Source organism: Gymnoscopelus braueri (genome assembly GCF_963280865.1).
Source record: "Gymnoscopelus braueri genome assembly, chromosome: 8".
In the NCBI taxonomy this organism is placed as follows: Eukaryota; Metazoa; Chordata; class Actinopteri; order Myctophiformes; family Myctophidae; genus Gymnoscopelus; species Gymnoscopelus braueri.
The window spans coordinates 14399295-14426902 of record NC_137609.1 but is presented as its reverse complement, the minus strand read 5'-3'; the positions used below and the strand labels follow the sequence as shown (position 1 = coordinate 14426902).

The 27608-nt window shown below is 40.1% G+C and overlaps 3 protein-coding genes across 3 annotated transcripts in view; 2 read left to right on the top strand and 1 right to left on the bottom strand.

Annotated features, from left to right (window-relative positions):
• The window catches only part of LOC308090276 (transcription regulator protein BACH1-like), a 221101-nt gene that overhangs the window by 80172 nt on the left and 113321 nt on the right, over positions 1–27608 (top strand). The gene's annotated exons all lie outside the window — the stretch shown is intronic.
• On the top strand, positions 2539–7777 carry LOC308090692 (tyrosinase-like; the record flags this gene model as incomplete). The annotated part of the gene is made up of 5 exons (XM_080435957.1): positions 2539–3357; positions 3960–4176; positions 5057–5204; positions 5577–5758; positions 6799–7777. 5 exons carry the CDS (start codon positions 2539–2541, stop codon positions 7059–7061), a joined length of 1629 nt encoding a protein of 542 aa, XP_080292083.1. The 3' UTR covers positions 7062–7777.
• Positions 7829–25302, bottom strand: chordc1b (cysteine and histidine-rich domain (CHORD) containing 1b). The gene is made up of 11 exons (XM_080435363.1): positions 25098–25302; positions 22843–22892; positions 22691–22747; positions 22118–22254; positions 21676–21776; positions 17607–17665; positions 16213–16280; positions 14652–14757; positions 10763–10882; positions 10353–10415; positions 7829–9095 (listed from the first exon to the last, which is right to left on the bottom strand). Exons 1-11 carry the CDS (start codon positions 25159–25161, stop codon positions 8919–8921), a joined length of 1002 nt encoding a protein of 333 aa, XP_080291489.1. The 5' UTR covers positions 25162–25302; the 3' UTR covers positions 7829–8918.

The window sequence follows — 27608 nt, the reverse complement described above, 5'->3', positions numbered from 1 at the left end:
ACCTGAGCCCATTGACCCACACAGCATGCATGCACAAAGGGCAGGAAAGTGATGTGGCGCTGAACTGGGTCGGAGGCTGGGTAGAGCCTCCGAGCAGAATGGTTTGCAGAGTTGTCGTTGGATAAAGAGAGCATGGCATGCTATTCTCAGTGGACCAATCTTGCTGTTCTCGACAGCCTGCTGGACTCAATGGTGCACACCTGAGGGAGACTGTGAGACACAACAAAGGAGGAAGCTCAGAGTGAAGAAGTTCATAGAGCTGTTCAAATGTACCCTGGCTGCAAGCTTGAATGCCTCTCCTGGGACTGGGCCTCCACCTACCCCAGGTTCTGTGGTCATAGAGGACCGGAGTGCAAGAGATGACAAATTGAATCCCAGCAGCTCTTATACTCAGGAAAGAGCTATACAGACTAATAATAAAACACACTTAACCTTGTGTTTTGGCCACCGGCTACCCGGAATTAAGGGGCAAGGCTGGGCTGGATAACTTCACGCAGATGTCCAAGAGGCTGTGATAGAGACATTAACTGATTTGGAAAGTGCTTGCCAAGGCTGAGGCTCGCCAGAAATGGGCCTATAGTATGATTCCCCCATGTGTGGGAGAAGATTTTGTGCCAGAGGACCGAGTGCGTGGGTTTCAACCCCTCCCGGATTGGGAAGGGTCCGGGAACTGCTCTGCTGCAACCTTACCGTCTCTCGTTGGCACAGAAGAACTGGTCAGGTGAGGGACCTCCCAGTATGACTCAGGGCACACACTTTATGTATTGCTTTATTGTTGTTTAATTAAGTTACAGTTTGCTACTGTATGGGGCAAATGCATGTGTTGTGTTATGTTACCATTTATTATATGTGTTACACCATATTTGATATGGATGGTCATGATGATAGGGAGCACCCCCCCGCCCCCTTCAGGGGTCCATCCATGTGTGGAGTGAGTTGGTTGGAGACAGTATCAGAATTCATTGCCATGTTTTCTTTGAAGTAGAAACTCACCAGTCATTACAATATTATTACAAACACATAAACAAAATATGAACAACAGTTAAAAATTTAAAACAGGGGGCAAAAAGTTTTTGAAAATGAAACATTAATTGTGAGCCATTTTTGAGCTTCTCTAAAGTACATCTAAAATATGCGGGAACCATTTACAGGTTCCCTTATAAAATATGTTTTGATAATTTTGTATACATAAGAAATAAAAGACCTGTGAAATGTATTAAAAAAATATATATATTTTTTCATCATCGTTGATAATGGCAGGTTAGGCTCTCCCATGACCTGCTCTGCCCGAGGCTGAGGTGGCTGACCGTAATTCCTAGAAATAAATAAAGCCCAAATGCTTACATAGACTACTTTTGTTATATTTTCTGGTTATAATAACCTTACTTTGACCTCAAGTTTCAACGTCCTTGCATTGCATATGAATGTCTTTGGTCCTCTCATCAATACAAACGATAACAGTTTGCTTTATGAACTGAGGATCAGTTGTTTAAATGAGCCAGGGGGAAATCATGTGTTATGCGCCTGCTATATGCCTATCAGAAAGAATAGGACGAACGTTTACGTCACAGTCACACGATAACTGAAATTCGGAGAATGAAGTTACTCATTGAATCCATTTAATTTGTTTGAAAAATTATAAACGCATTAACCAATGTTACACAGTGGGAATAAAATGCATGAATTAAATCAGCATCCACAACTTGAAAATAAAGAAAATATAAATCTGAATCTATTTTTGACAGCCTACTCATAGTCCACAAACTATAAGCAGGCTATAGACTGCTCAACTACAAAGAGAAAGGGGTGCAACGCGGAGCGCATATCTCCGCCAGGGCTGTGTAAGAGGCAGAATGTGACATCTCAGGCATTGTTTGAGTTAACGGAGCACAAAGAGAGTGGCGGAATAAAGATACAGGTATTGTCATAAATGGCGGAAAATCTAATGTGGCAGATTATGAGTGTGGCCTGGGGAGTTGCGTCAAAAAGTTGTTCACATAAAACCGACAGTATGGTTGGTTTTAAACATAAAGTGGTTTGGTATAACACCAGTACACCACCATGAGGTTTATTTGAAATAATATCCGGGGAGTGATTTCCTTGGCCTACTGGCAAGAAATGTGCCACTGATCAGTCCAGTAATGAAAATCAATAAAAACAATTCAATAATAATCAGTCCAGTAATTTCCGAACACACACAGATGCACAGACACACAGACAGGGGCAAAAACATAATCTTGATCCCCGGCCTTCGGCCTGGCAGAGATAACAAGTGTATCTGTTTCAGCGTTGGAACAGTGTGCTGTAGCCTCTAGTAGTGTCATTAGATTCATATAACCACTCCTCCATGCAACAGGCTAATCCTCACCCTGGGGTTGTGTGGCATGTGACTGGTCGGAGGGAGGGGGGCTAAGAAGAATGTAGCAAACATCTCTCATGTGTTTAGGCCTATAGTCATTTTTTTCCACATTCTTGTTCAGCTGCCTCTCTTCTCTAGATGGATTCCTGGATTAAATAAGTTTGGTGTGATTTGAAGCAATGTCGCTGCCGATTATCACCATCTTCCTTGTGTGTTTTGCTCCCTCCTATCAACAATTTCCCCGTCTTTGCACCACTCGTGAAGCTTTGATATCAAAGGAATGCTGTCCGCGTTGGGAGGGGGATGGATCGACCTGTGGAGCCATATCTGGACGGGGTTTTTGTCAGGATGTTGAAGTGCCTGACCGTCCCGACGGGCAGCAGTATCCCTTCATCGGACTGGATGACCGGGAGAAGTGGCCTTTGGTCTTCTACAACCGGACCTGCCGGTGTGCTGGAAACTTCATGGGCTTTAACTGCGCAGACTGTAAGTTTGGCTATATTGGTGTCAACTGTCATGAGAGAAGAGAGTCTGTCCGGAGGAATATATTTCATCTGTCAAGAGCCGAGAGGCTCAAATTGATATCCTACCTAAACTTGGCCAAGCAGACCATCAGCACCGACTATGTTGCAGCCACGGGGACCTATAGAGAGATGGGGAACGGTTCGAACCCCATGTTTGCCGACTTGTCTGTGTATGATGTGTTCGTGTGGATGCATTATTATGTGTCCAGGAATGCACAATTAGGGCCGGGAAATGTGTGGACTAATGTGGACTTTGCTCACTGGGCGCCAGCTTTCCTCCCATGGCACCGGGTGTATCTGCTCCAGTGGGAGCACGACATCCGGAAGATCTCCGGGGACATGAGCTTTACGATCCCCTACTGGGACTGGAGAGATGCGAGCACCTGTGATGTGTGCACAGACGAGTTGATGGGTGACCGGAGCCCTCGTGACCCCAGCTTCCTCAGCCCAGGGTCTGTTTTCTCTTCATGGAGGGTAAAATATGCACGCACACACGCACGCACACACACACACACACACACACACACACACACACACACACACACACACACACACACACACACACACACACACACACACACACACACACACACACACACACACACACACACACACACACACACACACACACACACACACACACACACACACACACACACAAACAAATGCTTCCATCTCTGGTAGGTTCCTACTTTTATTTTGGATAATTAATTAGATTCACATTCAAAGCAATATCTCAATGTTATTATATGAGCCTAATTTGTTATATCCTATTATCATTATTATTATTATTACTATATAAAACAATAGGCTATGTGAAAAGGAAGCTCCTCAATTGCAGCAAACGATTTATTGTTGCAATTTAGTAGCTTAGTTTGTCATTTATCTGATCATTGTTGTAGTTGTTGTTGTTTTTTTGTTTTTTTGGGGGGGCGGGGTGGGGGGGGGGGCAGCGTGGAAGCCCTCTCGCCACAGTTTTTTGTGGTGACTTTATATCATATGAACTGAATTTGTGTCTGGGTGATAGGCATGTGTTGTATTTGAGTACATATGTGTATGAATGTGTTTATGAACAGGTAATGTGTTCCCGAGCAGCAGAATACAATGACAGAGGAGTTCTGTGTGATGCTACGGGAGAGGGCCCACTGCGTCGGAACCCTGGGAACCACAACCGTAACTTAGTGGAGCACTTACCAACCTCAGCAGAAGTGGAGTTTACTGTCAGTTTACCTGACTATGACACAGGACCCATGGACCTCACTGCCAACATGAGCTTCCGGAACACTCTGGAAGGTCCGATAACATTGCGGAAGGGGAGATAAAATGTACATTACACTACACAGCATGGAAGATGATGGCCATATTTGAAATATTTATTTGACTTCTCAAATTAATTTCAGAATGCTGAGATCAAAGTACACTTAGAATAAAGTCTGAATTCTGAAAATAAAATAAACAAAGGCCATGGTTTTCTAGCTCCATGATGTGAACAAGGCCTAAGGTAGAGCCAGCCTACCTGCTGTTGCTGGGATTATTGCGCTGATCAGCATGCTCAGGTTTCGGCACCCAGCATTGGCTGGGTTATAGCATGGGTGAAATACTATAGCCAGTAGCTGAACTACTTGAAAGCTACATCATTCTGAAAGTAGTGAATGTAGTCACAAGCTGCTTGGAAATGTAAGCTAGTCACACTGATGTGTGAGATCATTCACCTGAAAGGGACACATTAGGCAGTCTCTTTATTAGTCTCTTTTTAAAATCAGTTAATTATAAAGCGAGGAGAGAAACAAAAAACAAATTTCTGGCTGTTTTTTTTCTTGTTTTCTTGCACTATGAAAAACCTGGTATTTGTAACCAACCAGTTACACATTTCTTACCGTTTTCCAGTTAAACCATGAACTTTGTGGCCCCCGACTTCAAGTAATTTTACAATTGTGGCCCCCTGCCCAATCTAGTTGAATACCCCTGATCTAGAGCCATACTGTGCTCTTTCCTTCATCTGTCATTCACCCATATCCCAGCATGCACTGGATTGAAAGCAGAGGGCACACCTGTGTGCCAGTTCAGATCAACACATTCAATGAATGCCCATCCTTTCCTGCACCAAAAGCAGGCACTAGGCCTACATATTCTGTCACCACCATTGCTAATGAAATTAATGTCTTTATTGCAGGTCGGGGGGACCCCCAGACTGGATTGGGGAATAGTCCTCGTTTGGGAATGCATGCTGCTCTCCACGTGTTTATGAATGGCTCCATGTCCTCAGTACAGGGCTCTGCAAATGACCCCATATTCCTCCTCCACCATGCCTTTGTAGACAGGTAAGAATACACATACAGTACAATATCATGAACACTGGTTACTTACACACACACAGTCTTATATACACACACACACACACACACACACACACACACACACACACACACACACACACACACACACACACACACACGCACACACACACAGTCACTCACACACACACACACACACACACACACACACACACACACACACACACACACACACACACACACACACACACACACACACACACACACACACACACACACACACACACACACACACACACACACTACAATACACACTACAATACAGTACATATTACTGTATAATGAAACACTTGATTGCTGCTTGTTCCATCAAAAACCTTTTCTCTTCCCCCATAAAAGCATCTATGAGCAGTGGTTGAGGAGGCACCGTCCATCCCCTTCCCAGTACCCAGATTCTAATGCCCCCATAGGGCACAACAGCGAGTATCACATGGTTCCCTTCCTGCCTCTCTACAGGAACAGAGAGTTCTTCATCTCCAGCAAGGAGCTGGGATATGAATACTCCTATCTACTAGATGCTAGTGAGTCATACAACAACATTTCTGTTTTATAAGACAGTATACAGTCAAATCTACGGTGTTAGTCTAACCAATTTTCACCCATCCCTATTTTGGACGTGTTCAAACATTTTCTAATTAATTTCCTATACTGGAGTCCCCTAGGGGTTCATACTAGGCCCCCTTATTTTTTCCCTCTACACCAAATCTCTTTGGCAAATATAGCAGATCTACAAGTTCGCAATGCAAGCTAGTGAGCTTTTAGATATGCTATTTTCATTGAATATTTGCCCCAGAATAGGTTTATGTGGTTAAATGAACAATTTTACTGTGTAAAGTGTGTGTGTGTGTGTGAGAGAGAGAGAGAGAGAGAGAGAGAGAGAGAGAGAGAGAGAGAGAGAGAGAGAGAGAGAGAGAGAGAGAGAGAGAGAGAGAGACCATGCAAGACAGGATCGAGAGTGAACAGTGGAAGGGACGACTTGTATTTCTCCTAGCTCCCCTTGTCTGCGATCTTTAATTGCCTTTGACTGATTTTCTGAATTTGAAGAAGTCATTTTAGCAAAACGCTGTTTAATCATTCCAGGATGTTCATATCATTTAAGTCTCTAACAGTAGGCAACCTTTGATTGCTATACTTCAGTTTCAGCACCGTCATTTTGTAGTTATTATCTCCACCAGGCTACATATCTCAAGAAAGTCCATGGTTTCAATGTTGATTTCACGCAGCACTGAAATGAATGGAAGTCGATGGCTTCCTGAAATATTACAAAATTTCACTCGAAAATATATGAAACTAGAGTTGTTTGTTGTTGGGACATTGCGGGCAGTAAAGTAAAGTATACATGACTTGTCGTCAAAGGGACAAACATCAAAAGCCCCAGTATGGTCCTTTGCATAGATGTCAATGCATGTTGAAGCAAAAAACGCCTCATATAATCCTCCACCCTATTTCTTGATACCCCCCTTCTCACTCCTAAGATGTGGAAAGAAAGATGAAACTTGTATGATCCCCCATGAGGTAATAATCTGTGGCTTCGATTTCCTCTCTCCTACTTTTTCTCTAGATCAAAGGCTTCTAGACTCCATGGGCCCCTACTTGGAGCAGCTTGAGGATGTTTGGCCGTGGCTGCTGCTTGCTGGGGTCTCGGGAGGCATCATTGCAATAGCTATAGCCATGACAGTTCGGATAGCCAGACAGTACCAGGGGTCCACATCTTGGCCTTGTATGAAGAAATGGAAAACCTTCTTCACTTTGCCAGAGAGAAAACCGCTGCTCTTAAGCAGTGATGAAGAACCAAACTACTTGAATTACCAGACTGCTATGTGATGTCTACAAATATATAGTGTGGTAGACTTAGTTGTAGTTGAAATGGTTATTACCTCCAAAGTATTAATGGTAAAATCAGACTGCATAATTACTGCACATACAGTATAAGGACTGATTACATCAAAACACTGTGAACTTGATAAGGGCTTATTGTTCTTAAACACATATAAATGTTAAGTGTAATGAAGCAATAGATCTAGTATTTTGTTTAAATAATGATAGCCAAAGCTGTAAGTTTTATGTACTACCTGGGATTCGAACCAGGGTCTCCCGTGAGTGAAGCCAACCATTTAAAGCTCAGGCAGGAGACAATCCCTACTTAGCCTGGGGACATAATGCACTTATAAGTATCAGACAGTACTACTTGTCAACCAGCAGATGTCCTACCGGACACCAGGGTCTACATTTCTCAATGGAAGTGTAGGGGGGCCACCTATAACCACTGCAGATGTGCTAGTTATATTGCATTAATTGGTTAAAATATCATTTTATTCGTTGAAATAAGTTACAGATTGAACTAGGGTTACAATTAGTAAAAGATGCAGGTTAGGATTATGCATTTTAAGTTACGGATTTCAGCTTTAATCTGTTTAAGCGTTCTTTTTCACAGTTCTACATTGATATGTTTGCTGCAAATGCTTAAAAATTAAAATGATGGAAATGACCATCCATAGGATCAAACTGAGATATTCAGGGTTATAAATAAATACAGTTTTTTTGTATTTCAATGCAAAAGTTTATTTTTGGGTGAATTGGTTCCTGAATAACGTAACCTTCATTTCAAGGTCATTATCATTATTATCATTATTATACATTGCAGACATTCAAATCTAACAATTAAGCCATGCTAAATATAAAATTCTGCTACTTTATATATCTTTGTTCAGAAAATGTATCATTCATCTTTAAGTAGCACTATACAGTATAGTTTATCTTCGAACAGAGATCAGAACAAATCTTGATCTAGCTTTTCTCTTGGACCACCATTTATTCAGAGCCAGTGGAATTGCTCATGTGTAACTACAGTACACAGCTCGCCTTTAACTGACAACTTAATAAAGAAGTCTGGACTTTAAACTGACAAAAAAGACCAGACCAAACATAATTACACATCATTTGATTCAATAACCAAATGGTGCAACAAATAATCCAGAGATTAAAAATGTTACTATAAAACCAAAGATTGGAATGCAAGAGATAATCAAAGTCAAAGAATACAACTTTTAAAAGTGCTAAACATGACAAAAAAATGAAAATATACAGATACAGCACAGACTACAAAATGGCTGTTTTTTTGTTTTACGAAACATGGACAAAAAGGTCTTCATGGTCTGTGCTGTTTCAATGAGTTGATGTGATTCGTCAGCATGAAATAGACACTAGAGGATTGAAAATCTGAAGCCACAGATAAGACTTTACTGAAATATTTGATACTCTTCATATAATTAGCAGTTGACTTGCAGTACAGTCTGGTGTGGTTTCAACCCCGCTTTCAGACTTGATGGAATGTCTTATAATACAGCTCATTGCTCATTTGGTAGTTCATCTTAATTCACTATCGAAAATCAAAAGCAATCCAAAGTTATCTCCTAACAGGAGGGCCAAAAATAATCATAGGGGAAATCTTTAAGAGGATCAGAGTAGGGGTAAAGTGTCCAGGTCACGTTGATACATCACTCCAGAACCATGAAGGATGATGATACTGTGTCTTGTCTGAGAGATGGGGCAATGGCAGCGAAGAGAAATGTGACTCTCAGGAGATGAGGGGTGAATGTGCACGGCCTTGATTTTCAATTAAAATGTAGTACATTCCTTAATTAATGGCTTCGTCATCACCATCAGGCGTCGTCATCACCATCAGTCATCGTCTTCATCGCTATCCTCTTCCTCTTTGTCCTTCTCGTCGTCCTCCTTGGGCGGGCTGACGGGGGGCGGGAAGTCGAGGCGAGCCCAGGACATGGGCTCAGACTTCTTCAAGGCGATCTCGATCTTGGCAGCCATCATGTTCACCACGCTTTTACTCACGTCAATTACCTAAACGTAATGTGGGATTGGGGAGGGCAGAGAAAGAATATAGAATATGAAAAGATGGCTACCCTGTCGATGTTTATCCGACCTACTATACCTAAAATTAGTAAAAATTGCTATTTAAAAAAAAATGGTTCACATGTCACATCGCGACCCGTTTATTATTTTGTATAATCAATTAAATCAATCTGTTTGATTAACTGCTGTGCCCTTATATTTTCCTTTAAATTTGAAATGTGTGGAAAATGTCATTCAAGGAGCTTCAAGGGGCATTAGCCAGAGTTTTTTGCATCATTTCACAGTTCCAGTAAAATACCAATTTCAATTCAAAAGCAATTACGCCTACTAACCCTGCTATAATTATGAGTGACTTTGTAAGTGTGTGACACAATTAAACTTGTTACCAACGCTAATTCAATTCAAGCAGTATTTCCCTTCTTTTTTTATTTTTTTATTTTTTTTAAACCACTTCCGCAACATCAATGCTTTTGAAATTAAAACGTATCAAAGGACTTCCAGCAACTATCAAATGTAATTATTGGCTTATTTTCTTAACTCTTTCAGTGCCAAGAGTATTTTCATAAAGTACTCCCAAACTGCCAGGAATTTGCGTTTTTTTTTATTTTGTAATTTTGTAATTTTTCATTCAAATAAATGATCTGATTGGGGTTTTAAACCCATAATACAGTTCTACCAGTAGAGAGCAACAAATCGACACATTGATGATCTCGCTGGCTCACTCGCCCCCTCCCAAACAGGCTCACGTCATATCCGGTCAGAACCGGATGTTGACATTTTCGACAATCGTTGATCGCGCTAAATTACGATGCGATACACGACTACGATGACTGATCGTCATCCAGACCAAAGAGAGTAGACGTGGACCTCTCCGTTCGCTTTTTATACCGTGTGAAAAACCGTGACTTTCCCTATTCTGGCCGAAAATCACCGGAGAAAAACAACGTGACCCGGAAATGAAATTTTTTTTTTACATCCGGCTCCGGGTGAATCTGAAGGAGTCAGGAAGCGAAAGTGATCATGAAAAATAAACAGAATAACGCGACCACAGTCAAAAGTAAAAACTCGGGATTTCTCGTGCTGGCACTGAGGGTACTCAGGAAAAACTCGGGATATGTCGGGGCGTGGCACTGAGAGAGTTAATGCAGTTTTTTAGGTTGTTTTTGTGCTTTATTTAGATAATTATTTAGATGATTAAATGGGAGAATAAGATGCCTGGGGCGACTCATAGTCTACAATACTTACTCCCCACAAATTGATGTTCTGCTCAAACTCCTTCTCCCCTTCAAACATGATGTGAATGTTGAGCTGTGGTAGGAAGAGGCATCAATTAAACGGCAGGACGATGAAGGTGAGCGGATTAAACAGACAGCCATACAGAAGATCCACAGAATGGACCACAGAATAGTCATCTCCTCAAAAAGAACCCACAAAGCTTGGTGACAACACAGCATAACAACACAGTATAACACAGTATTCACATAATGTTATCATTTGCAACAGCTGGGTTACAGCCGTTATCTCAAGCACTCCTTTAATGCATTGTTAAAACCTGACTCAGTCGTTGCGGTTTGTCAAATTGCTGCTTCTATTTTAATTACACAATCCCCCTTGCCTATCCATGAAAGCTTGACAACAGAACAGGTGTTCCTCACCGTGATGCTGTTTGCCTCCACGTAGCTCAGCTCTGGGTTGGAGTTCTTCGAGTAGATAGAGATAACGACCTGGCTCCCAGTTTGGTGCCAGTCAAACCGACATGGGACCACTTTCTTACCCTGCGTCCAAATCACAAACAAAGAGCCAAGTATGAGAACATCTTTACATACAGTATGATTACAGCCATACATACAGTATGAGAACAGATTTGCATATGAGAACAGCTTTACATTATGATAAGTTGTATTTATTAGCATTATTAACAGCTTCATGTTGTAAGAGGTTTACACTATGAGAACAGCTTTACATGAGGATGTTTAAAACATAGGCCTACTTCTACATTTGACTCCATCAATTTAATCCATTATAGTCAAAACATGTACAGTATAAGTAAATAACTACTATTCAGTAAAGGTGCTGTACAAATAAAGTTTATTATTAAAAAAGACAGCCATAACAATACATTAAAATAGACAAACTACTGTGCTGTCAGAGTAGTATTACTCTGAATATTTGCTTTGATGTAATTACAGGGATGCAGTATTTTAATACATTTTTTGTGTAGATACTTTTTACATGATTCTTTATCAGCTTAAGCATTGGATGAAAATATACATTTTTTTACAGAATTGACTGGTTATATTTGATAGATAAAGAATACTGAACTTCAGGTGAAGTGTTTGTGTAAAATTGACAACAGTTTAGACTTATAACACTACTGTACTGTCCACAGTGTGCACAATATCAAACACTGACCACTAGGTGGAGCCAGACATACTCTAGCTTTCACACACACACGCACGCACGCACACCATCCATCGCCATGGGGAGAACAAGGAATTTCCCCGGTGGCTTGGACTGCTGATTGGCTCGCAGTCAAGCCCGTGTTCAAAGCAAAAGCCACTTGGGGCAGCCTGGATGCCAGTCAGTCAGATCTGGCTAGAGTCTCCCCAATAGTATGAACTCTGCCTGTCACGACACAAGATTAGTTCCAAACATGTACCGATAGCCAATCCGAAACTGCCATCACAAGACTGAAGTGAACGCAGCAACAGCCCATATCAAGGTTCATGTGGTGTGCTAAATCGATAATAGTGGAAGATGGACAGTGGCAATCCAGAAAAGAGAACGAGCGAGAAAAGTCCCTATAATATAACAGTATAAATAATTAGGGGTTGAAAAGGTCTCATTGAGTGTGTGCCTGAGAATGGTGAAAGTACTCCACTGATTGACATGAAACTGACAGCTGTCAAGAATCAACCAGACAGCCTACCACATCCGGTAAACTAAATGTAACACCGAAACATTGTGTGTGTGTGTGTGTGCGCGCGTGCGTGCGTGTGTGTGTGTGCACACCTGATGAGACGATGAAGTAATGTGAAGTGAAAGATGTTTTTCCAACTTGACTCTGTAAGCCTGGCTATTGCCATGATGACAATGTTATTGCACGTTGTCATAGCCTCCATCCGTAACACATGATTAGGTCATGACATCAGTAGCGGCTGGTGGTGATTTTGGGTGGGGGGGGCAAGACATCCATTATACTATATGCTACCCATAACTCACCCTGCAGCAACAGCATCACATTCCAAATACCAAGTTACAGCAATGACACTACTGTAGGCCTGTACTTTGTTATAGCAAATGCTCCACAACAACACAAGTACCCACAACAAAACAGGGGTTCTCCACGGACATGAGCAAACAGATAAACAGGTAAATAATCAACTTCATTCATTAGAATGCCTCTGCCAATCCTTCACCTTCGAATAATCAAGCACACACAAGCATGTGCTGTCATTGGTCAAAAGCCAGTGCCCTTACGGGCCTGAGGGCTGAGGAATCTTAGCCAAAATGGTGATCACTCAACTCAATGAAAACCAATGGAAGCTGATTTGGGCTGTAAAAGAAAATCAGCCCATTTTGTCATAGTGTTTTTCTTGTAACTATTTGATGCTGATGCTGCTTTAGGTTCCACCAGCACATAACATTATCACTTCTAAAAATATATATATAATAATTTCTCATCTTTATTCCATAGGGAGCGCTAAGCCCCACTAGCCCATTGAAACCAGCCGGCCCTGGGTCATGTACTAATTTGAAGTTAGGATCAGTTATAATACCCCACTCAAGCGTGTTGAGTGGGGTGCCCATATTCAAATGTCAAATGAAAAAAATGTAAATCTGCATTGTGCCATCAATCCTGTGGCAGTAGTTATCTGTGGCATAGTGGATTCCTTGGGATGTCGAGTTATATATTTTGCAATAATGCTATTATTATGCTATTATCCAATACACATATAGAGCATAAATATTTATTGTAATGCCAGCCATAGTAACTATTGTTTGCTTTTACATTTAGTTTTTTTGTTGTTGCAATGCTCATGGTTGAAACAAGGTCATTACAGTGTGTGAATTTAAGTTACAGTACATGCGTAAGGTCTTATTATGCTATTTGCTTGTTATCCGTGTGGTCTGTTGTGTTAGTGTACATGTGGTGCGTCAAAACAAATACTGTTCACATGCCTGTTTAATAACTTACTGTATAAGTCTGTATTTGTCCTAAATTGAAAAGCAATACAAAAAAGACTTAATCGGGGGAAAAAAGGAACAAATACCGTTCAGATATTTTCTTAGTTTGGGGCCTTTTATGACCAGTAGGCTACATATTGTGTCCCAATCAAACAGAATGTCCCTTATCACCCCCACAGCCATAACCCCCTGTATCACAAAAACAAACATACATTCTTACACGGTAAAATCCTCAATGAATTAATCCAATTAGATTTTACTGTGTACAGTCACACATTTTTCTTTCACTGAATTTGGTCAAGTACATTTAGGGATGTTTCTTCTTTACAAATTAAATACTAGCTTTTTAAATAAAATGTATTTCCAGGGAATACATTTAATCTATCTATACATTTAAGGAATCTCTGTATGTACTTGGCAGGTGTACTGCTGAGGACCCAAAGGAGTGCAGTGTCAAGTGTGAAGTCGACATTGCCCTGATTGATTCAAATAGGCTAGGCTACTTTTAGCCCAATTTTTTTTGGTACAGTCGTTTTTCTTTTATCATGATTGAAAATCGAAAGCCCCCTCCCCAGACATCACTCATAGTGCAGAATACGTGTTAAGCAGAACAAATCGGCATCTCTGCCAAATGTTTGCCGCTGGTGGGAGTGTCGCTCCAACCCTCTGCGTAGGAGAGGCTGGTAAGGAAATGCTTTCCATTTCACTGTTATCTGTTCCAGAAAAACTGCTTGCGATAACATTTGAGGTGAGAAGTCTAGGCTATGCAGTTGCTCAATCTCAATTCATTTGAGATCTACAACTTCTAATTTAAAACTTTGTTATCAATATTCGGTAGTTTCCATAGAGTTATATTGGAGTCAGTTCCTGTCAATCAAGTGGTGTCGTGTGTCACTCACTGGTGAAAACGGTTGCAATGTGGCTGATTGGCCACCGACCGGCAAACTTTGCTAAACATTTGCATAAAGTTGAGCCAACTTTTTCACACTCTCCTTGCCTAGAAAATGAATGAATAGGGGCCTCGCTCTGCATACAGGTAACTGCACCATAACTTCCAAACCCTAGCTATTGTCTTGATGAAGACTATGGATAAATAGTTCACATTGCCACTGTGTTTAACATAGGCCTAAAAGTTGATTTGCTGTTGGCTCATTATTTTGAAATTTAATTAATTTTATTCACCAAAAAGCAGGAAATTAAGTCTTTGTAACTCAAATTTTCCTGGGACCGCACTTAAAATGTGGCCCGACTTTGAGCTAGATTCCCCGGTCTGACTGATTTTCTCCATCTACGCTGCCCCTGCATACACAAAAACACAAAGTCACTCTGAAGTCACTCACAAACCAGCATACCCACCGTATCTTTTTTCCTCCATATATGTGTTCCCTTGGTGCAGCCTTCTTGTGAGAGGAAGGTATTAAAGTCGGATGTTTTCCTCTTACAGCAACTCCAGTACTTCATCCTGAGGATGCGGGGGAGATATTAGTTTTAAAGCTGTCAATCTCTTGGCAGTCTACAGTGTCACTCTTTGGCCTGTTGGGAGTCTGAATAGCTTGTGCGATTCCAAAATATTGGTTTCCTTTTAGTGGTTAATAAACACTAGAGGCTCCAATGTTTTTTCCACTTATTGCAATTGCTGTGACAAGTGGAAACTGATCTTGTAACTTTACATTTCTGCTATAGATTTTGAGCACAAAGAAACACTACTTTGTGTTTCTTTGTGCTCAGAGGATGCCAAATACTGGGTGACCCCTTGGTCCACCTGGTAGAGCACATACTAGAGATGCGCGGATCGCGGTTTTAGCCGCGGTTGCCGCAGTTAACCGCGGTTTGGGTGGATTCGGGTCAATCAAATATAATTATTGATTAATATCGGATAAACCGTGGGTGAAATATTGTGGTAAATAAATTAATGACATCTAATATATCTATCCATAAAATAAATAAATCTCTGCGTGCTTGTGTCTGTGTGAGTGTGTAGAGCAGCCTCTGTGCGATGCGATCACAAAATGCATTGATTTAGCCTATGGAATGTCGGTGCGTCTTTTTTCTTTTTTTTTAACCGGTGGTGCTCTGCTGCGCTGGCAGCAGAGCAGTGCGCTCGGTATGTTGGATGCCGCATGTATGTTGGATGCCTGTATGTTGGATGCCGCACAGAGTCTGTATGTTCAGCGCAGCAGAGCAGTGCGCTCTGTATGTTCAGCGCAGCACCGGTTTAAAAAAAAGAAAAAAGACGCACCGACATTCCATAGCCTAAATCAATGCATTTTGTGATCGCATCACACAACTAATACTAAAACTAACGGGGAATACCAGAAAATACTAATATTTTGACATACGGGAAAAACAGTTGGTGCGGATATTTAAATTGGATAATATAATTATTGCGGTTGGATAACGGGCGGATAATTAATTTGTACATGCGGATTCGGGTGACGTGAGAAGCCATCCGCGCATCTCTAGCACATACCATTAAGGCTCAGTCTTTGCACAGCCGGCCCGGGTTCGAATCTGACCTGGGGCCCTTTGCTGCATGTCCTTTGCCATCTCTCTCCTGATATTTCCTGTCTCTCTCCACTGATCAAATAAAGGCTTGAAAATGCCCCCAAAAAATAGATCTACACTGCTTCAAAATTCATTTGATTAGGAAAATATCTTGAATTCATTCGTCGTCGGTCAAATTATTGGCTTAGGAATGCGACAAAAACAAATAAATATCCATGTATTCAAGTCTCTATGGTATTTTTTTTTTATCATACTGTACATGTCATGAATCATTATCGTAGCCCATGCATATCAAATAATCTTACAAGGGAGAGATGCACACCCCTACAGTGGAGGTTAAAAAGGTGTACTGGTTTAATTTTAAATATTCATTTTCTCACATTCTTGGACCTGCCAGCCTACTGCTACTAACCCTTCATGGAAGATAGGAAATCCATGGTAGGAGCACACCTCATCGTTGCTCGCCGGGCCTTGAAAACTCTGGAGAAGATAGTAAACTATTAGTTAAATATTAGAGAAACAGCACAGTATTTCCTAGGCCTGTCCCGATCCGATACCTAGATAGGATATCGGCCCGATATTAGCAAAAAAATAAATGGATCAGAACGGACTGCAGGGAAAATATCCAATCCAATAACCTATTGGTTAACTCATTCACTGCCACAATTATTGCTGGCCGCGTTTGCCCACTGCCAGAGATTTTTCATTTAAAAAAAAAAGTACTCAGGAGCCGAGATACAGAATTTTTAAGTTTTAAGTTAACAAGGAAGTGGATGGGAGTGTAGATCTTTAAACAATCATATCTCCTTGGTCTTTGGGTCAAATTTGAAAAAAAAACTAAAAAAAAAAAAAAAAAAAAAAATTAATTTTTTTCAAAAAAATTTTTTTTCGTTTTTTACGTCAGTGGCAGGATTGGTAAACGGGACAAATTACGTTTTTTACGTCAGTGGCAGTGAATGAGTTAATAATACATGGGAATGTTTTTCTCATAACCTACTTTTGTGGACTACTATTCTGGGGAAGTTGTTCTCCATACGAGTAATATTACCTGATCAAGCCTTTTCTAACGTTTCAGACTACAAAATAAATAAAGTTGTAAAAAAGTTAAGATTAAAAAGTATGCTGCCTGCCTCAGAATAGAGAGACAGAAATATGTGCTGGTATTGGAATGATATCAGTATTGGCTAATAATAGAAAATAATAAAAATAAATATATCATAAAAAGTTGGATCGGGACAGCCCTAGTATTTTCAAATACAAATGCAATCAATGTTGTTGTGTTGTTGTGTTGTGTGTGCTGGCCATTTTGTGTTGAATACTGACTTCTAGACCTAAAGCACTATGCACTGCATCATTATGAACAGCAAAAAAGAATAGGTTTATTAGGACATGCAATCAGTTGTGCACAACAATGTAAACCTGACCCCAGCCTCTTTGAGAGTATGCAATTCCTTTTTGTGCCAGACAAATTCCACTGTGAAACACCTGGTTGGCTGCAGAAATCATTTCACTTTTGCATAATGTTATAATTCATTGTACATAACGTTTTCAGATGCAAATTCTCTCAAAGGCGGTCTCAGAATAGAATTTAGCTTAGAAACGGTCATCTTTCCAAGAAGGTTCACCAAGCTGGAGACTTTCGTCTATTTCTCGTATATTGCCATTCATTAATTTTGCTCCAGTGCCTGTAGGTATAGTATAATGCAATGAAAAGACAAGACAGATAAACCTTTTCACACCTACTTGGAGACATGGGAAATTATTCAGTGCATTTGCAGACTTGTTACTCATTAAATGTTCACCTACTTTAAGGCAACCTGAATTTTTACAGGATGTTCCAATCTTGATCTCGTCACTATCCTCCTCTGCAAGAAGAAAACAAAATGTCGGAATAATGGACACACTGGACACTGAAGAAATAACATGAATTATGAGCTGCAACATTTTAGAATCTGAATCACTTCATTCCAAAGTATGGTGTATGTATGCAATGCATTTTCTTGAGGTGCAATTATGGCACAAAAGGCAATTAACCGATTAAAACCGGGAAAGCATCTGTGTAACCACTTTAACCATTATTTTATACTTTGACTATTCAAAAATAGCAGATATAGAAGCTCATAGCGTCACTTTGTGCCGCGGCCAAATTTACATATCATTTTGGGGGTCCTTGACAAAAGCTTGAGCACCACTGATGCAACATACGTTTTTTCAGAGAACTGTTAGGATTTAGAAAACATCTTTAGAATCTGCCTCAGGTCTTAATGGGTAAAAGGACCATACTGTACATGTTATCTGCCATTTTCAAAGACCTCAACTAATGGTATGTTTTGACATTACTGCCAACCATTTTACAAAGCATACGATGCTTTCTTTATTTTAAGAAAGCTATTGGATTGCATTCATTTCAGTACAGTGTGATAATCAACTTGCAGAGACAGGCTTGAGATAGGCAACTGAATGATGAAATGTATCCCTGTGTTACTTATTTTTGTCAAAGTTACATTATCATAGCATTTCAATGCATTTGAAAGCACAGATTGATGTCTGAAAATAGTCTGTGGAGAAAATGTAATAATTATGTCCATGACCATGACTTAAAGCAGTGAACTTGTTCAAAAGTGTTATTTCCAGCAGCTCAAAATGGTCTGTGATGGCAGAGAGTCCTTTATTCCTTTAATGTGATCTTAGAATGGAATCTTAGATTAGACGTATAACTCGCACAGCAGATATTTTCTCCCCCACAAATGCAGCATATTGCCTCCAAATTCACACGTCTCTAACTTCCCACAAGGCTTACACGGACAACATTCTCCGTAAGTGACTGGATGGCATTCACAGCTGAACTAAATTTCCTTCAGTGAGCACAGGTCTTCTGACCAAGGCGTTTTCATTGTCCAAAAAACAAGGCTAAAAACTAAGGGTGACTGGGCCTTCAGTCGTAGACCCCACTATCTGGCCTTCCCATGGCACAGACAGTTGAAACACAGACAGTTGATTCCTTTAAAAAGTTGCTAAAAACTAACCTGTAGGTCGCCTATTTTTGGCAAAGAGATTTGGTGTAAACATGGGAAAAACAGATCCAAGTACAGTTGTAACTCAAGTCCGTTTCTCTAAGAATAGAGGGTTTAACACTCGCACGACGGCAGTAAGGCCAACTACTGCACAGATGGACTTCAGATCAAATTGATTTTTTTCCCCTGCGATTCCATTGGCCACTCTCTCCCCTCGGGGCTCGACACGCTCTGACACCTTCTTCCCCACGCTGCGGGGATAGATACTATCGTCTTTTAAATATCGATTAACATTTCAATCCACTCTAACCTCACGTTGGCTACGCTTCATTTGGTTTAGGCTACAGGCAGAAAAATAATAATATAGGCTATAACTGGGAACGTGAATGGGTTAACTTGGAACTTGGTAACTGAGATCCGATATGTAAAATCATATTATCCATCATGATTATAATATATAGCCTATATGAATGATTATAGCCTAGAAATGATTCACTGGTGGCGACAGAGTAAACAATATTTAAGTTACAAAGATTAACTTTTCAAAGTTTTAAATGTATGCCTGCTGTCTGAAGCCGGAGACGCGTATGAAACAGCTGATCACTGATCGCTGTAGCGAGTGCTACGCGGTTCTTAATTTCATAGGTTAAATACATGACGCATCAGCACCACAAACAGACCTACTACACAGGTCTAAAAGACACTTCCGCATACGTCACAGACTATTACTTGGAGTCATCAACACTGAGGATTCTACTGCCTGTCTGGTGTTTTCCTATAATCAGCAGAAGTGAGAGTGTCAATTCCCTGTGCCAAGTGTGTTTATATAAGACGTTAGTCTATTCAAACACAAAGATTTGTGCTGCGCTATCGCCAGAACCTCACATTATAAAGTTTCATTCATCCATTGCGCAGAGAATAAACAACCGATTACAATAATTTCACATTATCTATAATCAGTAACATGTTGGTGATACTTATGTCTATAATATGGCTTTATTGAAAGGCAATCAAAGGTTAGAGCTCATGATTCAAGCGTTGGGTAGCTAATGTCTGACTTTGTTTTGAGCCAAATATGCTCAGACCAAATACAACATTTAGAGATTAGGTTTATGGGTTCGGGTTGGAGTTATTATAAACACGGTTATCATTTTTATTTAGAGGATAGAAATCGCTTTGCCAGGTTCTGAGCTGACAGTGAAATGCAAATGATCCCATTAACTTGAACAATGATCCAGGTGGTCTGGAGAGCGGTCAATTTTGCCAGAAAATAACGTAAGGGATGATATGATATGATGATGCCTAATTTCATATTTAGAAAACGTTTCAGATGGGGAAAAAACAGAGATGATTTGAATCGAATATTAGGAAAAGTCATGGAAGGGGAACCTTCTGCGAGCTTCGTGAGCAAAGATAATCGACTTCAAAATCTCACAATCGGTCCGGTTGACTGCTTAGACAGTGTTAAGTGGTTAACTTTCTTCTTACTGTTACTTTGTTATGTTATTTTTATTCTTTGTACAGCACCTTGTAATAACTAGTATAACACCTTTGTTTTGAAAGGCGTTTTATACATTAACGATACCTTACATACATACGGGGCTAACAAACTGACAGGTGTGATCACAATTACGCTGCACCAACCGCAACACCAGCGGTGTCATGGTGATTGCACGTATGGCACGCGCACACCGCGCGCATTTTATTTAGGAAACATGTTTTTTAGCTTAGTTTTAGGGGGGGGGGGGAGGGGGCTTAGGGGGGGGGGGGGAGGGGGGGGGGCACGTTCACTGGCCACACGCCGTCCTACTCCGTGTGCCCTCCATGACACCACTGCGCAACACACCTGTCAATCTGAGTGCCCCATGTGTTCAGTGCGGCTGGGAATGCCATACCGTCACGTACAGAGAATGAGGCCTGTGTGAATCTTGTGTCAAAGTGGATATATTTGACTAAATAAATGTTTTCTGTCAGAACTTTAAAATGGATATGATATACACTATAAGAGCCCCCAAGCTGCAGCGATTAATTATTGGGTGAATACACAAAGAGGGCTACAAATTAGAATGCCGCCGAGATTAATCCCTCCACAAAAATGGCTGAATATAGAATACATGCAATGAATGGAATAGAGCCCTTGAAGATAGGAAGGGAAAACAGATGTTAAATCAACCATGATTATTATTATTAGTTTTGATAAGCTTAGATTTCATATCTCACACCATATGCACTAACTTTCACCAGCAAAACAATAAATGAAATAAATAAATAAATGTATTAAAAAACAAGACAGGGTCCAATAACAGCGTGGCTTCCGTGTCAATCTCTGACATCATATAGATGACATCAGTCTTGATATGGACTTCCACATTTCGATGGTTCAGAGGGATGGTGGATTTGAGATGATTAGTTAACAAAATGTGAAAAATATTCACACGAAAAAGAAATATATAGCTGTCGATTGACTTTCTTGGCATACTGACAGCATGCACAAGAAATCTGGCGCTGATCGGTATCGTGATTTGCGAGATTAGCCACGGATCGATGGACGTACAGACAGATGGAAGAGCGCTCTTCTAGATGGCTCGTGCCATGCCGTAAGAAAGGTTTTGAGGGGCTTTCCCACTCTCTTTAGTTAAATTAACACCGAGTATATTGTCGTGTGTAGGCAGTTTTGGAGCGCACTCTTGTCCTTGCCATCTTTCACTCAAGTGCCATGGTTTGGCAGAGACAGGCAAATTCCCAACTGTCAAAGTAAGCTCAGTCTTTAGTTTCACTTTTCTAAAGTTGCCCTTGATAAGAGTCGACTGTCATCTAAAAGCTCAAGATGTTGACATTAATGACAAATCCTATGTCCTCACCTTTCTTCTCTACAGTATTATCAGACAGCTTCAGTTTCTCCAGAGCCTCCTTCAGAGAAGAAGAGATCTTGTGCTGAATTCTCACCAGCGGCTCATCACCACTATAAGGACAGAAATTGGTCTTTAGAGCAATGGCAAGAAATACATACACCCCCCCCCTCAAAAAAAAAGTTCCATTTAAAACCTTATGCAAACACCATGAAATCAAATACTAGAGCTTTCGGTACCAAAAGCCCAAGAATTGAATTAATGACGTTTGCATAGCAGTGTTGCGTGAAGCTTTTGTATGCATTGTATGATTTGCTTTCTTCATTTGTACCAATGTTAGATTTTTGGTTAGCAGACTGCCTTTTTGCTACTGATAATAAAATAATAAAAAGATAATAATAATATTAATAATATGTATTAAACATCTTAAGGATGGCGTCTCTGAGATCTGTACCTTGGTCTTGTTATAGCCTCCAGAGGCTTTGGTGCAGAGATGATATACTCGTTAAATTTTGGTTTTAGTTCATCTACTTCGTCGGGCTTCACCGGCTCTGGGGGCTTCTCTTTGTCGTGGGGACCTTTTGTACAACCCTTACATTGAGGGAAAAAGAGCAAGGAGGACATGTTAGATGCTAGGGCTGAAGAGTAGAGTTGACGCCGTTATACCTACAGTACAACATTGATGGTAATCAGTATCTATAACAACTCCCTAGTTTAAGTCTAAGACAACACCAAAATCAGTAGGACTCAAGAAGGTGCACAGCAAATTCCATAGCAATCCATTCATTCGTTTTTGATAAACAAGTGTTGGGTGTATGGACAGACAGACCGACTGACATAACCCTCCTTAGAGCCCCATTGCTAATGGAGCAAAAACAATTACAATTGTCAAGAATGGAAACAGACCTAATTAAGTCAAACTAAATAACAAATACTAATGAATGGTAAGAGAAAAAATCCATTCATATGAAGAAAAAGTTTAGTCAGAAATATTGAGAGACGATACAAAGGGGTTGTCAACACTTACAGTGATGCTGAGAAAGTCTGAAAAGTAGGTGGTTCTTTTCTTGCAGCAGGACCAACCCTTGGGTGAGAGACAATGCACTGAGACGTTAAACTCAGTCACAGGCAATCAGCCGATGTGACAAACATGATGCTAGTATCCAAATACTTTCTTACCTGCAAAGCATCATGGAACACTGGGACTCCTGGATGGAAGGTGCAACCGTCTTTGAAAAGATAAGAAGACTGGTTATTGTTACTAGAAGATTAGGTTGGCGGAAAAAGTACTCGCATGTTTTACTTAGGTAAAAATATCAATACTGCAATGTAGAAATATTCTGTAAGTAGTAAAAGGCCTGTGTTCAAAATGTTACTTGGGTAAAAGTGCAAAGGTATTGGCATCAAAATATACTTTAAGTACCAAAAATAAAAGTACTAACATGTTTGAAAATAGCCTATGTATAAAATAGGGCTAAAGTGGTTAATGTATGTTTCATAATATCATCATTTATATCTGAAAAGTAATAGTAGTAACTAAAGTTGTCAAATAATTGTAGTGGAGTAAAAGTACTATATTTTCCTCTGAGATGTTACAGTCGAGTAGAAGTAAAAGTACTGACAACTGGAAATACTCAAGTAGAGTAAAAAATATGCCAACATTTTTACAGTACCTGAGTAAATGTACTTAATTACTTTACACCACTGCCGAGAAAGCTGCTTTGTTGTTAACAATATCCCCACCCCCATACAGTACGTGGCTCATTAGGCAAAAGGGGTTTGGAATCCAACCCGGACACCATACCATCCACACGCCCTTACTTTTATACATGTTTTATGCATGGTTTCATTTGTATGTGATCTTCTACCGTTTCTTTATGTTTATGTAATTCCTGTGAATAATTTTGAGTAATTCATTTTACTTCACATTCTAGAGGCCTATATGCACATATCCTACACCTACAGTATATCCCTGATGTACTCATGCTCTGCAAAAACTGGCAGACTACGGCTGCAATGAAATTTGCATGTTTTTTGCACATGAATAGGCTTTATGTAGCTTTCCTAGTTCCTACACTTAATGCACATAAATTATAGTACCAATAGTCTGAGGGATTTTTGGCCTGCATTAGCACTTTGCTTAGATTTTTTTGTATACAGCTTTAAATTGAAATTATCAAATTTCCCCTTGGGCATCAATAGAAGTTTGATTATATCCATAATGTTTCATGGGAAACAGGATGGCAGGGGGGCTACTGTTGTCCTGAGATGAAAATGCGCAAATGGCAAAATAATCAGTATTATTAAATGCAAATAGGACATGCTTCAAGATAAACAGAGAGAAAAATCCAGAGAACGCCTCACTGTATTGATTAACTTCAAATGAGGGGACAATCAAATTCCTATATTCATGAGTTTGCTTTTTGAATTATGCATGTTTTTCCAGCTTTAGCGTCAAATGAAAAACTAATAAATATTGTATCACACAAACATTGTTTGTGTACATAGTTTCCTCAAATATTAAGGATCTGGATGTTAAATTAAACCCTCAGCTCAGAACTTATCAACATGCTCACAATAACTTCATCTTGTCAACAAAAGTTGTGTAGTGGATCAATAAATTCCCTGAGCTCTCCTCTGAGCCACTACACTAGCCTACTATAGTCCTATATTTTTGGACTGAGATCCAAATCTTACACTACCACTAATGTCTAATACTTTTTAACATATAAGCTTAAAATATGGTTAATATAATCACATTCTTAAAGAGTACTTGTAATGCAAGGTCTGGTAAATGTATACAAAGATGACCAACATAATCAACACCTGTAGCATACCAGAAATACAGCAAATAACATAGTCTAGTACAGATTAAGATTTTAGTATCAGTCTGGTGTTCTAGAGGTGAGTCAATCACCCCTAGAGAATAAAAACAGCACTGATTGATTGATGTATTTTGTATTATTTTGCAATATGTTGTTGTTGTTATTGTGTAATGTGTGTACTATCATCCTCATCATCATCATTTTCCTGGTGTTGAGACTACACGTCTATTAACGTTTCTCAAAGATTGGGGGATGATTGATTCAGATGAAACCGTACAGTAATCAGGACCTGCTGACCTGTGGAAACAAGCCTGGTGGTGACGCGAGGTTAGCCGACCTGTAACTGCTTCTAACACATCCTGTCCCAGGAAACCGGCATTAAAATACCTTAAATCCTCATTCCCATGCAAACATAAGAACACACCACAGTTCAAAGTGAACCAAATGGACATTTAACACGTACATATGATACGGTTTCTAACCCCGAGTCAGGGTCCCGACCCTGACCCTCTTACGTCAGTACTGTACAATACTATAGAAATTTCGAGATGATCAGAAGTCACACACAATGCTAGTAGGTTGGGAAACATTAGCTATAGCACCACTCACCATCAGGGTTCTTGTCTGGGTCAAACCGCTCTCCACAGCCTTTATTATAACACAAAACTGACATGATGGTACCGTGGAAGGTGGTTAACGGTTAAAGAAAATACCAACCAGCGAAAGAAACAATTAAATTCAGAGATGAAAGAAGGAAAGCTAAGAGAGTTGCGGGCCGATAGATACTATCCACACAGACTTCTGCTTGCTTGCTGCATTGGTAGATTGTAGATCCCATAGCCGCAAAGGACGGTAGTCGGTAGGTCGCACCATGATTGGCTTGTTGGTTGTCAAGCAACTTCTGGTGTAATCGCCATTGATATATTTATTTAGCTAGCAAAAGGTTTGAGTTTGGAGCTGGACAGTGGTGCAAAAAGTACTGACATTTATTACTAAAGTAAAAGTATCAATGCTGCAATGTTGAAATACTCTGTTATAAAAGTCCGGAATTCAAAGTACAAAAGTATTGGTATCAAAATGTACTTAAAGTACCAAAAGTAGAAAGTTCTCATTATGCAATATGTCCCATTTCACAAGTTTTCAAAAATAAAATGTATAAAAATCTTTTGAAAATAGCAGATCTACAAGCCCGGAGCTTGCATGTAGATTTGCTACATGAAATGTTGATTTGCTATTTTCAAATGGCCGAAATGGGCTGAAGAAGTGGTTAAACTAAAGTAATAATAATCAAAATCTAGTTAAGTTCTACTAAAGTATTCAAATAACCCATCAAAATGACAGATATAACAACAACGAAAAACTCCCTCTTCAGGAGGAGTCTACAAATACTACCACTGCTGAATGCTGATTGATTGAAGCCCATACTTTATTAACAGTTTACAAAGACAAGCACAGGGAGTGCAACTATGCCTATGCTATTTATTAACACATTTGGACAACGTTGTTTGCTAGAACAGAAATGTCTGACGTATTATTCATTCATAATTAATATGATTGTAGTTGAATAACGATGTTATTCAGTTGTCCAGCAACCACGTAGCCAATCATAGCGCGACCGTTCTTCTGGGGTATGGGATCTCGACTATATCCACATGCTTCATTCGGTTACTTCCGGGTATGTTCGGTTCCACTCGGTGAAGATCGGAGGAGCATCCAGAGAGCGACCGTCCTATCCAGCCAACACACCCCCAGTGTTGCCATGTCTGCTTATTATAAGCGACTTTCGGCTTGTTTTTCTGTAAAGTTGCTTGTAAAATATTGGTAAAATATTGGTAGTTTAGTTGCGGGTTGCGGATTTTTGGGCTTGTTTTTAAAGTGTAGTTGTTGCTTATTTGGGCTTGTTTCCTAATTGTTCGGTGGTTCTCAAACATTTTCATGTCAAGGACCCCCAAATTAATATATTGCCTATAGACCCATAGTAGACATTTTGTGCCAGACCCCATACAAGATTTTGTGGATTTGAAAATAGGCTATTCCTAAATTTTCACATTTTCCCCCACTATTTTTATTCGAAAATAGCAGATCTCTAAGCTCACAACTCGTAGCATCGTGACGCGTTGTGAGCTTGTAGATCGGCTATTTTCAAAAAGCCAATGTACAGCATGTGGCATCTTTGGGGCTTGTTTTCCTAGACCTGGTGGCTTATTTGTCTCACACAATCTGGCAACATTGCTCATGTATCACTGCCTGTCTATCACTCCACAGCAGCGCACAGCTGACAGAGCGGCTGGAAAACTTGCGATAAACATTTTTAAGTTATTTTATGCCAGCTTGCTGTCGGTCCATCCATAACGAATGCCAGTCCTTTTGCTCCTGCTTTACATTTTGTTGTGTTTTTTACTGATTAAGTCCTAATATTACTCCCAAATGTAAAGGATAATAGGCTCTGGTGTGTGCGTGTGAGAAGATATAGGGGTTTTGTACGAAAAAGATGGTCTACCTTTCAATGCAGAGTCTTGCAATAATTAACTATAGGTTATAGCTTGCAATAAATGATTTGCTTTGCGTGCGCGGTTACGTGCGTATTACCCAGCGAGTGTGTGTGAGGACCTGGTTCCTCTGACCAGGCGGCTGTCTGTCTATTCAAATGATGGGAAAGCCGCACATCGCACTGGCAGTGATTATGGAGGTTTCTTCTCAAGGTAAGACACACATGTGATTGTTCATGAGTGAGAATGCAGGTGTCTGTCTGCACGCACGACTGAGCCTGAGCCTAGGATCTGCATGGAAATGCAGAAATTCACAGCACAGGCTCCGAGCTGCAAGCATCGATTAGAGTGCATGGTGACTGTGAGATGCTCAGATGGTTTTTCACTATTTTATTGTATTTTATTTTATTGTATTTCATTCTAATAATCTAGATTAACTCATGGTTTGTTGCAGGACGTATACAAGGATTTTCTACATTCTTTCCAGATGACTTGTTAGCCTATTTCTATTTTTACATTTTCCTATGTTTTATCTGAAGTTTATTGTATTTATCGTAGCTACAGTGTGTTGGTGTTATTGCCTATTAACATTTGAGATTATTGCCAATGTTTAAACTAAATCAACATGTTT